Source organism: Ooceraea biroi, chromosome 4 (genome assembly GCF_003672135.1).
Source record: "Ooceraea biroi isolate clonal line C1 chromosome 4, Obir_v5.4, whole genome shotgun sequence".
NCBI lineage: Eukaryota > Metazoa > Arthropoda > Insecta > Hymenoptera > Formicidae > Ooceraea > Ooceraea biroi.
The window spans coordinates 6273469-6291789 of record NC_039509.1 but is presented as its reverse complement, the minus strand read 5'-3'; the positions used below and the strand labels follow the sequence as shown (position 1 = coordinate 6291789).

Below are 18321 nucleotides of genomic sequence, written 5' to 3'. Positions count from 1 at the left end.
CCGAGGCACTTAGTCGCAGTCGCCATTTTGTCGGGTAGTCATCGGGATCGCCGTGTGTCTCTCTCATCCCGGGTTATTTCGTCCGTATTTCGTCCGGACGGGGATTGGAACGCCGTTGGACTCGGGTACGCGCTGCCCTGCTCGCACGTTACACCGCAAATGGCTTGTCTGAACACTCTCAAGCAGGAAATCAAAACGCTCGAATCCGTCTTCCCCAAGAGCCATGAGAGGTTTCAGATAATGTCTGCGAGCGTGGACGAGCTCAGCTGCAGATTCGTCGGTAAAAATGGGAAGAAGTACGAAATACACGCCAATATCACAGTAAGTGCCAATTACGCGCGCGTACGGATAAGAGTATATCGCGAGTGCCGCTTTCGATGATCGACTGATGCGTGGATGTGTGTGTGTATATGTATATATATATATTTACGCGTGTGTGTATGCGCGCCGTGCATCACGGCGTTGTGTCCGTGTACGCGTGTATACGTGCATGGCGTTTGTGCGTGCGTTGCCTCGTCGGACGTTCGTTCGTTCGTCCGTTCGCTCGTTCCGGATAGACACTTCGCTCGCTTTGCCGCGGACGAACGAACAAAGAGACAACAACGCTCGTTGTCGTTTGGTGCCGCGGACGGAACTCGCGGACAGCGGTATCGATAGCCACGAGCGCTCCCTCCGTTCCGTTCCCTTCCCCTTTCTCGATAGTCCCGATCGTTTCGACGCCTTTCCTAGCGATCGATCTTTTTTCTTCTCCTTTTTGTTCGTCTTTTCTCGCCGCAACCGTGAGAATCCTCCGTCGACGGGTTAACGGCGCGCCGAAGGTCGGTGCTCGTGTCGCGGGTACGGTGGCAGCTTCCCCGTCGAACTTGTCTCGTTACCCGCGTTTGATCCTCGGGCGCAGCGGCCTCGCGAAGCTCGGATCGGCACCGATGTCGAACGAAGGTACCGAGAAAAGGAAGAAGACGATCGCGATTCTCGCGCGTCGTACGGCGTCGCGCGATCCCGTGATCCTCGAACACGGTCCGATGCAACTTAATCACGAAACAGAATCAGAGTTCGACTCTTTCGCGACACAAGCGCGCACGAGCGATCCGATTCGATCCGATCCGACGTGCGACGTCGACGCGAAGAGTATTGCAATCGCGCGCAATCCTTTCGTAAATGCGTATCGTTCGGCGTGCGATTGCGGTGTAGATATTTCAGCATCCTTCACGCATTATTTACCGATGATATATGATATTCCACGTCGGCCTGTGTGTGTGTACGTGTGTCTTTATTGGTATTTAAATGGATGTGCGACGGGCGCTTGCGTGCATATACGCCGATGGTCGTGCGTTAAAACTTTGTCGCTTCATTCGTGTTTCGATAATAACGATTTGTGATTTTTTTTCGTGACTTTGATTCGTGTCGAACGTTTGCGCGTTCAGTTGTACGCGCTGGCGTGCGTGAATCATTGTCTACCGCACCGTAAAGCTATCAATATTGATGATGTTTATGTAGGAAACTTATCCTTCTACACCGCCAGTTTGGTTTGCCGAATCGGAGGAGACTAGTGTTACGAACGCTGTACAAATTTTAAGTAACACAACGGGACGTGACAACCACGTGATCAACCAAGTTGGAATCCTCCTGAAAGAACTGTGCAGACTACACTCGTTACCAGAACCGCCAGACGTGGAGAGACTCAGAACCGCTTTGGACCCTTTACGTCTAGGAGTCTCAAATGAAGCCGTGGCACAAAGGATGGACGCGGAGGACATAGACGATATCGATGAGGATGAAGAGAGCGAGACTGAGGAGGACCTCCATCTAGACATGGACGAAGGAGACGCTAACTCTAAGAATAAGGTAAAGGAGGACAGCAAACTCGTGTTTATTTTGCGTTAATTTGTTGTGGATATATTGATTATCGTAATCTTCAATTTTACTCCTCGTACAGGGCGAAGAAATGGATTTGGAACATCTTGCGACACTGGAAAGGTTGAGACAGAATCAGAGACAAGACTATTTAAAAGGATCTGTTTGCGGAAGTGTGCAAGCCACCGATAGACTCATGAAAGAACTACGTGATATATACCGAAGTGACAGCTTTAAAAAAGGTAAATGTCCTTCAACTGCCGATTTTCACGATCAAAATTTTCACGACCGTGTCTCTTTCGTAGTGCGTACTTAACGTAAATATCGTTTCGCCTTTTTCCCAGGAATGTATAGCATAGAACTAGTAAATGACAGTTTGTACGAATGGAATATCAGGTTGATGTGCGTAGATCCTGATTCACCACTTCATAGCGATCTCATTCTTCTGAAAGAGAAAGAAGGCAAAGACAGTATTCTCCTCAACATGCTTTTTAAGGTATTTTAAGACTGTAAAGAGCAGATGCTCGTTATCCCGAATGATGTTGTAAAGCCCCCTTCTGAAAATGTTCAACCGTTATTATTGAAGGAAACTTACCCGTTCGAACCTCCGTTTGTGAGAGTCGTACATCCCATTATTTCCGGTGGTTATGTCCTTGTGGGAGGTGCGATTTGCATGGAACTCCTCACGAAACAGGGATGGAGTTCGGCGTATACAGTGGAAGCTGTTATAATGCAGATATCGGCAACTTTGGTGAAGGGAAAAGCACGTATACAGTTTCAAGGATCAGGTGGTGCCGGTAAAGTGTGTGGTGGACAAGGCCAGTACAGTTTGGCACGTGCCCAACAGTCATTCAAGTCCCTTGTACAAATACATGAAAAGAATGGTGCGAGTCCGCTTGCTTGAATTTCCGCGCTAATTTCTCTGATGTCTCCCCCGCAGAATCTCTGACGAGTTTCGTATGTTTCCCGACAGGTTGGTTTACACCCCCCAAGGAGGATGGCTAATGAACAGCATTCACCAAGTATCGAAAATACGACACGTGCTTACAGCTGAGACTTTAATTCGGTGTGTGCCCAACAAGTAACTGTTATGATAATGATTTGATACACAAACACAACAGTAACTAGGTAACTTAAGATACTGAATTAATCTAAACGTGTAATATTCCTTTGATGGCTAAAAAGGCTGCCGTGCACTTTGGTTCCGTATTCATATATTTTCGATCATTAGCCATTAGATTAGCAAATCGTATTGGACGTGAGGTATCATTTTCACACGCAGAAGTGATTCTTATGTTTTCAGATTTCCCCTCCCCAATATCACAATGCGATATAGTAATTTTAATATTCCTTCAAAATATCATATGTTGTACGTGCGAAACAGTATAAATATTCTGAAAAATTGCGTTTGCGCAATCGTGCTTCCTGCCTTTTCAAACGGGAGGAGATTATAATTAGCATTTTAGATTGATAATACTGCAGAGATTTTTTAATGTTTTTCTTTTATTATTTAATTATTGTAAGTATTACTTTCGTTTTTTCTAAAAATGATTCTTCCCTGTGCAATCCCGTGACAACGTTATTTACGAATATACGTAAACGACTAAAAGCATAAATGACGAAAATGAGGTATAGTGAAAATGCATCTCTTCAAGAAAAATGGATATCACTTTTATTTTTAAAGTCCTTTTATCAAATATTTCGCAAGTGATATCCAAATTATGCGAGCGCACAACCAAAGCATTTCTCAACAAACTCTTTTGAAAGAAAATGTCCAAGTAGACTGTAAAAGCGTAGAGTTTTTTCTTTTTGACACACATGTCGGGAGGCTCTAGAGAGTACGATCGAAGTATCATAAAGTTATTCACAAACTTTTCAGACTCGCTCGATTAAATGTGTTTTTTAAAGCTAATTTTCTCTACATCAACATTACTCAAGTCAGAGGTTTGACACGTGAAGCGATATTTTTTTACATTCGGCAAATAGTATATCGTAGCATTGTTAAATTAGATGAGACGTAGAGCCTTGCAATGCTTTTATCGTACACACCATGATAATTAATGTGGATGTTCATCTTTGGTGTAGAAAATAAGGGTAAAGCAAATACTAATATATAAGTGCTCTAGAAATATATCTTTTTTTTTCCTCTTAACGTAGTAAACATTCCAAAAGTTTGCGTTAAATTTTTGCTTTGCAATAAAGTTGGGATAACTTATAGCTTTCTATAACATATGTTATATGTTAATAAGAATTCGGAAACTGTATAGATGTACATAATAATGTAAGTACTCTTTAGAGTCTTTTTATCGAAGGACATAAATGCAATAGAGAGGAGTTTAAAGGTTCTGGTTGTGTGTTTCATCGAAATCAATGATTTAGGTTCTTTATCATTTCCTGTACGACACAATTATCACTACTGTAAGGCGTTTTGTTCATACGCAAACTGTTAATAAGAGATGCGCATGATAAATCCTTATTTGAAAGAATTAATTCTCATGTACAAATTTGTTTTTGAAGAATTGTCAGATCGGTGCAAATATTAGACTTTTTCACACAGTTACAGTACAGTTAATAGAGAGAATTTCTCTTCGAGGAGCTAATTTTGTGAATATGCTAATAATCAGCTATCGTTTGTACGAGGAGTAAATGGCCAAAGGTGTTATGTATACGCTTCTAAAGCGGATTTGTCCATTAGAATTAATAACGGATTTTCGTGATGTATTTGTAACTTTAGTGATTCTAATTTTCATTATACCAATCATACATGAAAAATGTCCAAATGCCCATTTTCACAAAAATCGTCTTGTATCTGCTATTGTTGAATACATTTTTTTTACATTATGGCAAGTTGCGCAAAGTTAAGTTAATGAGAACGTCAATTGATAATCGCTTCAATATTACTCGAATTTATATTGCATTTCTAGACATTTATGCAATTTGTTTCGTACATACATACATATATACTTACATAAACACACTCTTGATCACATACACGCGCGCATACGTATACATATACACGTACATACATACATATGCATATGCATTCTGTTCCTTATGCTTCATCTTCCTACGTAATTTCGAAGTTTTTGTAACTACCATGTTCATAAGTAGGAGCAATTGTAATAATTCTATAAGGATGAAAACTTTTTTAATTTGTGTTGTGTGTGTGTAAGTATCGAACATAACAACAACAACAGTCTGATCAAACGTTAATTGTACTTCAGGGATTTTTCGTTTCAAGTATCATTATTTTGATATGTTAATAATATTACTAGAATATGCGTCTGAGAATTATTATTGCATTTGCTCTCGTTAAGATAAATGGATATACCTGAACGCCTATTAATCGTACGGAGATGGAGCAGTACATATGTTATTGGCAATAACGCATGTACAATGTATTAGTACACGTGACTATCGGTATAACTGAATCGAGTAGCGTGGGTCACTAGTTTCGTTCGTGGTACAGTTAAAACTTATTTGTGAGCGAATCATATAAGCACACACATACGCACGTACACAGTGATATGTGTGTATCGTCACGTAAACGATAGATTTTTAAGTGTAGGTGTGCGATCATCAAGCTCGTTGTCAGTGGGTACTACGATTTGTACAGCCGCGCCCGTTTGACACCGAGCCCAGTTGTTCGACGTCGTTAAATGTTATGTTCTTTGCCAAAACCTTCTTCGTGTCGTCTGTTAAGTTTTTCTTTTGTAATGTAATCGTATATTTTTTTGCGCGCGGGAGCAACGTGACATGTATATTTTTGCTACAAATATCGTTAAGGCTCTTTATTTTCTTACAACATTCGACCCTTGCCGATATTCGACGTGACGATATCAGAAATCTCAGAGCCTCGTGTAAGGTCGACATGTTGCATGCAATTAGTTCGAATTAATTAATTACGTTTAATTTAATGAACAAGATATTCCGACTTAACGGACGAGAGAGATGCGTAATGAGATAAGAAAATCGTTCTGTGCGATTCCGTGTCGAGCTTCGTTCCGGATTATTATTATTATAAACGTCCTACTTTCTTATTTTATTTCGATGAAAAAATGTGCGCTCCGAAAGCCACAAGTGGAAGCTTGAATTGAACCGGATGTTACATAATTGTGCGAAATACATTTCTCAAATCTCTCGTAGATTACGTGCAGTGATAGGCGTCAAATTTTCGACGTTATATTCGAAGCGATCTTTCTATTTGAAGACTGATATAAACGGAACTTAAACGTTCTTTTCTTCCACGTTACATTTACGAAATGTGTCTTTCACGCGAGACTTCGATTCGTGAGCACGGGAATAAAGAAAAGGTACTTGAGAAATCTTTCTGCGTCGAATGGGGCTTTCTATGCATTCTCGAATGTGTAAAACACTTGGGGAATGCATCAAATGAAATATCGATTCTTAAGATTTTTTCTACCAAGGCAAGTCCTTTAATTGGGAAGATAGACTCGATCACAAAGTGTATTTGTGGCAAAAATAGTCGTTTAAAGTCTCTTCTAATTCATTTGTTCACTTTTCACGTTTTTTTTTTACTATTACTGTGGATATCCATTAAGTGAATACGAATTGATCGATTGACGTAATGACGAAATGTTTCTTTTTGTTTAAAGGGAGAGCACCCGGTTCACGCGGAACACGAATAAGTGACCGAAACCCGATAGATAGAGCAATGATATAAGCATAGACGGAAATCGTTACACCTGGTACCTGGTCATCGAAACGATATTCCAATCAAGATAAAACGACAACTAAACGAATCCCCGTTTCGCTTGAACCGTGGTATTTTAATCGTATCGGTTTGATACTCGGGACATAACTTGGCTTTGTGTATCGTGTTAAGTAATATGATATGACTTAACTCTCATATTATAACAATTTCTGACGAGGGTATAGACTTCCGGATCGAAGCAGCGTGCATACATCGTACACGTCGGGAGTGGAGTGCGATCAAAATTCATTTTCTCGCGTCTTTTTCGTTGCAGCTTGTCGCGCGTATTCATCCCCTCGCCCCCCTTCCCGCGAACATTTTTATCAAGTATTCGTGATTCCTCCGCGACGTGGGCGATGTTCTACGAGTCTAAACCCATAAGTTAAACTTACGTCTCTACTCTGTCTGCGTACCTACTTGCGTAATTAACTCATCAGTCAAACTGTGCGATCGATTAATCCTTTTGTTAATCGGTCGCGTCGTCTCATTCATGTCAATCTATAATCTTAAGATTAGTCTCTACTATCCTAAATCTGCTCCACTTGTATATCGTACCATTACCGATTTGAGTGAAAGTTTCCATAATTCTAATATATCGAGCATTATACTTTCTCTCTTTCTTTCTCTCACACCACAATTTCACGTTAAGTTACGTTAATTATTGTTTAAGAGAAACGCTACGAAACACAGAAAATAAAGATTTTAATAAAAAACTGATTTGGATATATATATATATATATAGATATCATACATATACATACATACATACATATACATACATTAATACATATATATATATATGTATGTATGTATGTATGTACGTATGTATGTATGTATGTATGTATACGCTATGCCTTTTTTTTAACATATCACACACAGTGGATTTCCAGATACAGCGAGCGGTTTAACCTATCTGCCGTGTCGCGCTACTGCGCCCCGTCACGTTGCATCAAATTCGTCACTTTAATCCAATTGTAATGCCGCGACAGCTCCAACGCGATCGTAAACTCACTTATACGTCCACCTGTACGTTTGTCATGAATACGAGAAAAGGTACACATAAATCGAACAAGTTGCATGTTCATTATGAACAAAAAAGGATTTTGGAAAATCAAGTCTACGAGAAATGGCGAAATTAAAGTTTTATCGATTCATCGATCAATTTTCGATTATCGCAGGCAAATCGTGGAGCTGCAAATCGATCGAAGTGAAGTTTGCAGCGTAACGGTATGGTATCATTGCGGCTTTCGCGGAGGGTGGATCGTTCGCACGTTTATTCTTTAATACGAATCCTCTCGCTGCACGAATCGCATAGATGATTCATCCGGAATCGATGGCTGACGCGAACGGAATAACCGAACACGCGCGCGTACTGCAGCGAAAGAGTTATTTGCGCGTAACAGATCTGCCTACGGTCGCTTTGTGCCGCAATGTTCGCGACGGGACGCGATGCTGCGAAGCATTGCCGTGAAGTTGGCGCGGTCGAAATCGTAACGGACGGACCGCGCCGCGCGTTCGGAGTATTGACTATGTTCAGTGCGCACATTTTATTCTCGCGGCTACGCGTTTGCTAAGTGAAGCGATTATTAGCCGTGAGCGAGCTTGTGATCGTGCAGCCATCGAGACCACCATTAAGTCGAGATTAAGTAGCATGCTTGACGGTGTGTGGTATGGCAGAATGGTAATAAAGAAAACAGCTTTCTGGTAAGTAAATTGATATTGAAGGACAAGCTTATCAAAGAACCATGGCGGTTCTCCGTCACAACGATCAACAGTTTATTTAACTCGTATTGTGGAAACGATTTATTTATTTCATGTTATATACAGGGTGTTTCCTCTAACTGTAGCACTTAGAATATCTCTGCTTCCTTTGATGATATGAAAAAAGTCAAAGGACGAAAATTGTTCGATTCAAAGAGACTAGTACTCTGGTAAGAAAATTATTTTTTTTAATGTGACCTTTCACAAGATATCAAGGTCATGAACATTTTTTTAAATGAGATGGTATATTTTCCTTAACGAAATGATGTGGCTTGTAAAAGAACAAATTCAACCATACAGAATATGTTGACCTTCAAATGACTTTGAACTACAAAAATCATGTTTAGGAAAAGAAACTCTATTTATTGTATGTATAACTACAAAGATATACCTTTTTTACAGATGTTCGAAATGATCACCGTTTACTTCCATACACTTTCGAATTCGATGAATAAACGATTGTTTTACGTTTTTGAGAGATTCCGGAGTAACTGCGGTGCACGCACGCTGAATTCTTTCTCGCATATCTTCAGGTGTTGTCGGAATATCGCGATAAACTTCATTTGCACGGAACATACTCAACGAATCATTTCCTGATCGCTGGATTGGACGCGGTGGAAGAATTTCTTGGCCGGCTCGATCACCAGATCTTACGCCTCTTGATTTTTTTCTTTGGGGACACCTAAAAAATGAAGTTCATTTTTTACATCATTTCGTTAAGGAAAATATACCATCTCATTTAAAAAAATGTTCATGACCTTGATATCTTGTGAAAGGTCACATTAAAAAAAATAATTTTCTTACCAGAGTACTAGTCTCTTTGAATCGAACAATTTTCGTCCTTTGACTTTTTTCATATCATCAAAGGAAGCAGAGATATTCTAAGTGCTACAGTTAGAGGAAACACCCTGTATATAAAAAACAAGAGAGAGATGATTTATTTATTCCACGTTATAACATTGACGTTATTACGTTGACGACGTCACGAGCGCAAATAATCGAATAAAAAGTGACCACTTCGTGTGTCGATGTACACGTTGCAGAAAAATTGTTAAAAGCAAGAGATTTATTTATTTATTTATAACACGTTATATACGACATTCGAAGCGGTCACTTTTCATTTGATAGTAACGTCGTAACGAAATCAATTATTCACCACCGCTACAACTTTTTTAACTCACCCGATATTATACCAAATAAGTTATGAAGAAGCTAGTATATTCTCGTAAAAAATGTGCGATCACGGCGCGCGTGTAAGAAACACCTGCAACATGACGGAGAAACTGTCGGCAGACGATCCGTAAACGGTTTACGGATGCGCGCGAGGCGCGTTTAAAGCGCGGGTAAGCGTGCAGCACGCTCAATCATGGACAAAGGGTAACAGCGCTCGTAACTCGAATATTAAGGCAGGCCCTGCGGTCGGATTCAATTTACCACGGCGCGATACCCAAAATTGAATCTCGCCAGTCGCCGGCGCTCGATCTCGCGCTCGTATCGATCCCGGCGAACGACGTTTATCTTCGCTTCACGTAGCCGCGGCGACACTGGACATCGGCCACGGGTGCGCAAACAAGTATACACACGTGTCGGAGAGCCGCACACTTACGTGTGCGGGTGCGCGCGTGTGTGTACGTGAGTCTACACCTTCGCCACCAGCTAGGCCAAGTATCAACAGGTGCTGTCAGTCGGTTGTTTCGCTTAATCGGTTTCTATTCTGCCCGAGACTTCTAAGCTCCGTCTAGCAATTCGTGACATCCCCGGGGGAATCTTAGACGTTATCCGTTCGCGCAATTTACCTAGCCGGCCCGATCGTGCTGCTTGTTAAAGCTACAAATCGCGTTTACTTGGTTTACAAGGAAAGGCAGTCCTCGCGATTGCAAACGTGTTTAAACAGGATGATCGTCACGCTGATGCTCGCTGATTTTCAGAGATAAAGATCTGAGAATCTGAGAAATTTACAGAATTTGTATTAGGAGTGTGATTTAGTTTTGAGGGTTTTGCAACAGATGGCTGTAGTGTCAGTTTGTTCCAATAGCTGTTTCCGATAACCGTTGTTTCTTACAGTGTTGACATTATCCATGACATTTAGTAGCATTATAGCAATAGATGCAATAACAGTCGTGTTTATATCATCGTAAAAATGCAACTTCCGAAAGCTCTTTAGCATTTTCGACATGCGTTGCTTTTGTTTTTTAATCAAAAGAAAACTGCGGCTGAGGGTTATAGAATTCTTGTGGAAACTTATGGTGATTCTGCCCCATCAATTAAGACGTGTGAATACTGGTTTAGACGCTTTAAAAGTGGTGATACTGATGTGAAGGACAAAGAACGCTCGGGACAACCAAGAAAGCTTGAAAATGCAGATTTGCAAGCATTATTGGACGAAAATCCAACAGAATCCACTTCAGAACTTGTCAGAGTATTAAATGTTGATCGTACAACAGTTACCAAACATTTACATGAAATGGGAAAAATTCAGAAAGAAGGGAAATGGGTTCGACATGAATTATCGGAAAGTGCCATTGCGAACCGGTTGAACATTTGCATTTCGTTGATCGCCAGGCAAAAAAAGAAGAGTCTTTTGTCTCGGATTGTTACTGGGGATGAAAAGTGGATCTATTTTGATAATCCGAAACGCAGAAAATCATGGGTGGATCCAGGCGAACCATCAACATCCACTCCGAGACGCAATATTCACGGTTCAAAAGTAATGCTCTGTATTTGGTGGGATAGTGTACTACGAGCTGTTAAATCCGCATGAGACTGTCACGGCTGATCGTTATCGACACCAATTGTACAAGTTGAAGGAAGCATTGGACCAAAAACGACCACCAATTGCGAGTAAACGACGGAAAGTGATTCTTCTTCGTGACAACGCTCGGCCTCACGTTGCGTTATCAGTGAAACAAACACTATTAGAGCTTGAATGGCAAGTCTTACCGCACCTCGCGTATTCTCCATGCGATTATTATTTGTTCCGGTTGATGCAACACGCTTTAGAGGATACACACTTTCATAATTTCGAAGAAGTGCGAAATTCGTCGACGAATGGATCAACTGAAAAGAAGAGTGATTTTATCGTGGTGGAATCCATCTCTTGCCAGAAAGATGGGAAAAAGTTATAGAAAACGAAGGAAAATATTTTGATTAAGGTATTCATTCGTTATCATATTTAAATACATGCGTTTTTGAGCAAAAAACCCTCAAAACTAAATCACACCCCTAATATAATGTATAATATGTAATTTATATAAAAGTTTCTACTCCTTGTCTTCGCGACATTTCTGTCGGTAGACTATCGTCCGTTAATAGATCGCAGTTTCTGTATTACCATCTTCTTACAGTTTTGATGCATCCGTTTTGACCCTCTTCTCCGTGTGTATTATCAAATCGGTTTTACGTCATTTGATTTACACGTAATTGAATTAATATATCTGCTTCAGGATGACATAACAAAACGCGTAAGCGGTGGGCAATGAGTCGCGAGTTTGGCATACATCCCGCTTGGCAAACGCCATGCTCATTCCGAGATTGAATCCCACAAAACTGACTGCGTCACGGTATTATAATTAATTTATAATACCTCTAATTGCACGACCATGTCGGATGTGGCTGTCCCGACATTTAATTTGCTCGTTAATTAAACAGGCTTGCGCCCCTGTTAGAGTGCAATGTGCGAGTTCTGTGACGGTCACGTTGCCGCGCTATATTCCAAGTTATTCTCCTGGAAAGCTCGGGATGTGATGCGATGCAGGAGATGCAATCACTTGATGTGTTCGCGCTTCATCCCGCAATTGTATCTAGATACGCATGATTTACATGCGGATAGGCGAAGAGATAAAGTAACAATTAAAAATAAAACAAATAATTTCGAAATCACGTTATCCAGCGAATGTTAAGCACATTTGAATTTCTCTCATTTAACCGGAATATCATAAATATTTCTCATCTCTGCCAGAGCAAGATGTAGAGGCGATTCTATCTACCGCTGCGGATACGCTGTTGCAGCTTACGGCTGTCACGTTTCCTCACACCTGCAGTCCATTACATCTTCCGATGATTCGTGAGGCATTCCTATAGCTCCGATTCCGTGCTTCCGCTACTACGTGTCCGGCATAGCTTCTCGAGAGCAGAGACGTAATACGTTGGCAAAATTGCAGTCGCTTGTGAATTACATCGTGAAGGTAACGCGGGTCTCCAGCGTGCAGTTTTGTTATTGAATAGGCGTTCGTTGTGTCCGTAACACCAATTCTCGCGGAGACGTGACGCACGCGTGCGTTTTATGCATTACATTTATTAATGCGCGATTCGCACGTACGCGATTCATGCGTCGCCCAAGCGCCGGCACAATTTCGCAGTCGACGCCGTGCGCTGGTGTGTAATCATTTCATATGACGCGTAATCATTTTACGAGCGCTATTAGCACATTATGCAATTATTACGGAAGTCCGGATACGAGCGGGCGCGTGCTGTGCCCGGGATGATTATCGGCAGACAGGTAACGATATGTTGATGGGCCATTGCCGACAGCATTGGTTGATAATATAGTAATGTACAGAAGAACGGGGATGGTATCGGTTATGTATTTTAGAGAGACAATTGACATGGCAAAATGGTAGTTGTGCTTCATGTCATAATTGTATTGTACTTTCAAAATCAAGTTGAACTTCATTTCGAGTATACTCGACATTCCGACATCATACGAGCTTCCACACGCTCGCGTGGCTTATCCCATTAATATTTACATCAATTTATCATATCGATCCCTCAAAATCGGCATGAGTTAATGAAAATCCCTTTGTATCTATGAGTCTGCGTAACACATTTTCGTCTTTTGATGAAAATTATACATTCTTTTGACGTTATCTTTATTACTCCATCCGTGTATATTTTATCAAGCATATTTTGATAAGAATAGCACGCAATTGTACGGTCGGCATAACATGAAGAGAAAAAAATGCTAGGTCGTACGTATACCTCGACATGGTACGTGAGATTCGCACCGCAAAACATGGCAAATGGAAATTCATGTCAAGTAGGAAAAGGTCTGTAACACGTTTGCAGCTCGTTCAGTCGGAGAATCGACGGTAAATCGGCGAAGCGTGACGCGTCTCGGGTAAAATGATGAAGTATTTAATATAAAGCTAACGTAGCTTGCGAAAACGGAAGAGTCTTGATCGATGTCGGTCATCAATCAGCTCTATACCTCGTGTAAATGTGTACTCGTTGATCCCACTATGCTTTTGTAAGCGGAGGCGCCGTACATACATCAGAGAATACGGTAGTTGCAATAAAATTAGTTGTACAGATAAACATAATTCGTCACGGGGAGAAATTGAAATTATATCATTTCGTGTTATATTTTCTGCCACACATGTAAAATTATCGTTATTTGTAGGATATAAAGATACGTTTAAGAGACATACGTTTGAAAATAGTAGGAAAATCGAGATAGCTACCAAATGCTATCGTATAATTTTTTGGCACGTTGAATATTTTGTATCTCGATACGTTCATTTGTTTGTCAGTGCTGCTGCGATCTGCCGCTACCATCGACGCGGAGGGACGAAGGGTGCCTGACATTACAGTTATTGCATAATTATGCAGATTTTAGAACCCTGCCGACCTACGATCACGCAGATGTTTCGATTGGCACAAAAGTATTTGAATATCCAGGGAGAAAATATGAAATGGGTTCAATCAGATTTGTTCTTTTTCACATTGTAACGTTACCTGTCATGTCCCGAGTGCGTGGCAGGCCGTACAGTTTGCAACGTTCAAATCAAAATTCGTCATATCCATGGAACGATAGATCAATGAATGCGAACGCACTTTGTTGGCATTTAATTAAAAAAAATGATCTTCAAAGCTTTGCGCTTGTTGATACTGCACTTTTTCGTTTTTACGAACGAGTGAACCGTGATAAATATTTTGCATAACTCAAAAATCGAGCAACATTTGTAAATACGTGCGCTTGGTTTTTATTTTATTCTCGTAACATGATATCTTGTGTTAATATGCCAGAGAAATTAAAAATTATGAGCCACTGAATTTGTACGAAATAAAAATATTTATAATAACAAATATTTTCCTTCATTGTTCAAATATTTAATTTTCCGCGTTTTACGGAATTTTCTAAATATCTGCCTATGGATTATGGTATTTATAATTGACATAATTTCTCAGTCACCGTAACTAGCATCCGTCTCAAATTTAATTAACCCATCGTTTTTTGTTAGACTTAATCGATAAATTAATACGATACAGTATCTATGAGGCTATTCGCTATTGCGATCATGAGAATCGCATGTATTTTAGTGTGCATCGCCTGTTCCGCGTTTTACGGAATCGCGAAAGGTCTCACGCGTGGAGAACGAGTGGAAAACTCGTCGGTGTGGGTTGATGTCGGTGCCGCAAAGCGGGGACGACCGTAGAGGGTTGCAAGGGGGTAGATGCGTCGGCGTGTTGCGCCGCAGCTTTTGCCGCGGCGACTGGCAGTCCATTGGCGAAGCCCTAACGAGCAGTGGGTGAGAGCGGAGCACTCCCACGAAAAGATTCATAAGAACTTGAGCGAGCGAAATTGGACGTGCTACTCTCCCGCGTGCGCGTCGATCGATCATATTTCTTTTCTGTACACGCTGCTCCAGTTCAGCGACGATTTTGCTGGTGCGTTTTGGCTTAGTCTGCGTCGCGTCGATAGTAAATAAATATTAATAAATAAAACAAATAAAACAAGTAAAAACTAAGGGATTATTCTGGTGCGAACTTTTTGGAGCAGCACTCTGTGAAGTGATTCACGTTATTTGGAATCCGGCGGAAAATTTGAGAAACGGTGTTTTCCCGGACGAATTCTCGATGAACGAGCATTGTGAAATTTTAGTGCTTCGGACCTCAAATCTGTCAGCGACGTGTGATCGTGTACGGGGGAAGAGGGAGAGAGAGAAAGGGAGAGAGAAATAAATTGCGCGTGAGCTTGCACGCGATCTCGAACTAGCCGCTTTCCGTATCGGTTGTTGCGGTTTGCGAATTGCGGTTTGCTTGATCCAGAGATAACTCGAGAGTGATCGTAGAAATTGGAAAAGTTGGTACACCCAATAGGTTGAATGCCGTTTTTTTATCTTTCTTTTCTTTATGCGTAAACATAAAAATTGTGATGTTAACATGTTGCGTTCTTTTTACGAAAAACTATAGGGAAGAGCATTAAAAAGTTGAAAAATTTGCAGGAATTCTGTTTACCATATTATCTTGGATCGTGTTTACGTAATTTCAACTAGAGTTTATAACGTTGTTTAGACTTGATTATGAACTTTATATTTTTCTTTATATTATGAACTTTATATTTTCGAAGTTTAACATACCGGTACGTTATATTCATTACGCGAAACACAACATCGGAAAATTAAATAAAATAATGAAAGCATATCTCGTTGCATGTTTATCTGCGAGAACGTATGGGTAAGAAAGTAAGCAAATATCGTGATTGAAGTTTCTGTTATACCAGCATGAAACTCCTCTTTTCAATGTGCAATGTGCGCAAATAATTTTTCCGAGTGGTTAACTCGTATCACGTCGTTAGTCTTGGATTAAAAACTGTATGTCGATCACCACAAAAGTAGGACGCGTCCGGTCCCACCCTTCACAGAATTATCTGGTCCAAGCGAGGGACAAAGGGAGGAGATAGATCGAAAAAAAGACGAATAGTGTGCGTGAAATTACGTGAAAGAAGACATATGAGCCTCATGACGTGACTTGCGCTATCGATTGTGCAATGGGATTGACATTACGAATACAAAAATTTTCAGGCAGGCGATAGATTTTTTGTGGTTCCAGTCGAGGGTTGTGGTTTTTTCGCCAAGAGCGAGTAGCAGCCGGTTGTTGATTGTTATTTAAATCTCTTACAGTTATTAAATATTGGTAAAGTTATGGGTATTTATCGGAGATTAAAGTTGACCAACGACTCGCAAACATTCTTATAATTTCGCGATGTTTGATCGAAAGTAATATGTTTACGCCGATTAAGTTGTAGTCAATAACGGTTAGTTTAGAACTGTTACTTGTTTGCAATTGCAAACGCTACAAACAAGCGTCAATGCGGTAGCTTTTGATGTATTTAACATTAATCCGATCGCGAACGCGGCTGAGAATTTACACTCACGTAATTGGATAGATGGAGAGAAATTGCTTTATTACTTATACTTCCATTATAGCTGTTATTTTCTGCAAATATTTAGATGCGTGCACACGATTGACGTAATCTTCTCTCTAGGTTCTAAAGGATCTTGTGTACAAGGCATGCCACAGTAGATAAAATTTTTTTACTAAAATTTCTAGATAATACAGTAAAAACACTTCAGAGTCAACGAGTCATTTACGCATTTCTCCGAAGAAAGTCTTGCGCTATTTCGAGCTGACGAATGACGCGTTCGCGAAATCCTAAATTCGGTGATGCGCGATGATTGTTTCGACACACATCAAGTGATTCTACACGATTACTCTCGGTCGAGCGATACACCGCAGCGTCCTGGATTGCAGATGCACCGCGATGTCTGACAGGATACGCATCCTAGGTCGCAGATGCATCGTAATATCTGACAGGATACGCGTCCTGTTCGAACGCGAATGACTATTACTCCTTGAAGCGATATTCTGGAATGTCGGCGCTATCGTGAATCCCGTGGTGATGGCAGTATCTCGCACTTACAACGATATGATACCGGAGGGAGCAAACGATCATACGTTTGAACGTTATTGAATGAGGTGGGCAGAACAGACGTGCCAGCTTTTAAGCGAGATTCCCTGCGAAAGTGCCAATAAGAGAAGCGAGTCGTGACCTTTGACAGAGCCGAGTTTTCAGTGAAGTTGCATGCAGAAAAACGGAGGGTGTAATTCGACAGAGGGAAGAGAAAGCAAGAGAATAGAAAAGTGGAGATTCGGAGAGCAGTGTAGAGGGGCTCGCGGTGCTGCCGTACAAAGAAGTAAGTGCATCAATAAGTTTGATCGATAATTGACATTATGCGCGTACGGTTTATTAGGGCGATTGCATTCTCACTGCGCGAATCGCGATAACACTGATTTATATATTTTCCGATAACGTCGCATACTTCAACGTTGGCGTGTCAGGACCATAATTGCATGTAATTATCCTGCGTGTACGTAACAGGCTCGGAGCGCTTTCTGATGCTTTTAATTTGCGGCTAATTTAAGGCAGCATTTCGACACGATTTTATCCGGCGATATTCATTGGTACATGGATCCGACAAGAATTGCGCACATTTGGCATTAATTAGGTCGATGGATATTTAGAGTGTGATATTTCATCATGTTGCTTATGCATTCAATTTCACTGATGCACGATACATGTATAATTACAATGAAAAATCATATTAATTCTATATTTATAAGCTATATTTATCTGATCTGCGAAGAGGTATCAGCATAAAATCGATATATTACTCGTAAGTGCTTATTTTGCTCCGTTACATGGATTATTACGGTCTAATGACGACGTTTAATATATAAAATCCACTGGATATTAATCCATTTATACTACCAGTAACAATAACAGTGAAATACTCGTCACTTCGCAGGTATGGGATATAAAATACGCAGAGAATTCGCAGTGTACTTATGATTCCAGAACGTTTGCTAAAGCAAATTTGTCCTTTAGTGCACTTAGTTTTATCGTTTATCCCGATTTTCATTATATCTCTTTGGCTCGTGAATATATTTTGCTGCGAAAACTAAAACCAGACATACCATATAATATTCCGCGATTTGTATTTTCGTTCTCGCAACTGTCTCCACGTTATTAAAGGAGAAATGTTTCTATCTGCATTTTAATTAAAACGAGATTGTGAGCACGATTTATTTTGGTGACGTACATATCATAAACCATAATATCACGCGAATGGATTCAAATTTATTTATCGCGTGCAACTATTACGTAATTATTTCTCTGTACGCCTGAATAGGATGAATGCACCGATCGGTTT

The 18321-nt window shown here is 40.6% G+C and overlaps 2 protein-coding genes across 13 annotated transcripts in view; both read left to right on the top strand.

Moving 5' to 3' along the window:
* The first annotated feature begins 17 nt into the window (after positions 1-17).
* On the top strand, positions 18-7283 carry LOC105282519 (ubiquitin-conjugating enzyme E2 Q2). 3 transcript variants are annotated; one of them, XR_894498.3, is made up of 7 exons: positions 18-321; positions 1498-1845; positions 1937-2096; positions 2199-2350; positions 2441-2738; positions 2828-2920; positions 6471-7283. XR_894498.3 is itself a non-coding variant. In XM_011344529.3 (6 exons), the coding sequence occupies exons 1-6, from the start codon at positions 160-162 to the stop codon at positions 2857-2859; spliced, it is 1152 nt and encodes a 383-aa protein (XP_011342831.1). In that variant the 5' UTR covers positions 18-159; the 3' UTR covers positions 2860-7283. The 3 variants fall into 3 exon arrangements, 1 of the variants encoding a protein (XP_011342831.1); XR_894499.3 differs by having other exon boundaries at positions 2828-2982; XM_011344529.3 differs by having other exon boundaries at positions 2828-7283.
* Positions 7284-8005: 722 nt separating this feature from the next.
* LOC105282517 overlaps positions 8006-18321 on the top strand; it is a 74892-nt gene continuing 64576 nt past the window's right edge. Inside the window, exons 1-2 of one of the 10 annotated variants that reach the window (XM_026968739.1) lie at positions 14797-14995; positions 16862-17304. The gene's annotated coding sequence lies outside the window, so the exon portion shown is untranslated. Of the gene's footprint in view, positions 8273-14796; positions 15793-16660; positions 17305-18321 lie in introns of those variants that run through there. The other 9 variants (XM_026968738.1, XM_026968737.1, XM_026968735.1 and 6 more) reach the window with 9 other exon arrangements.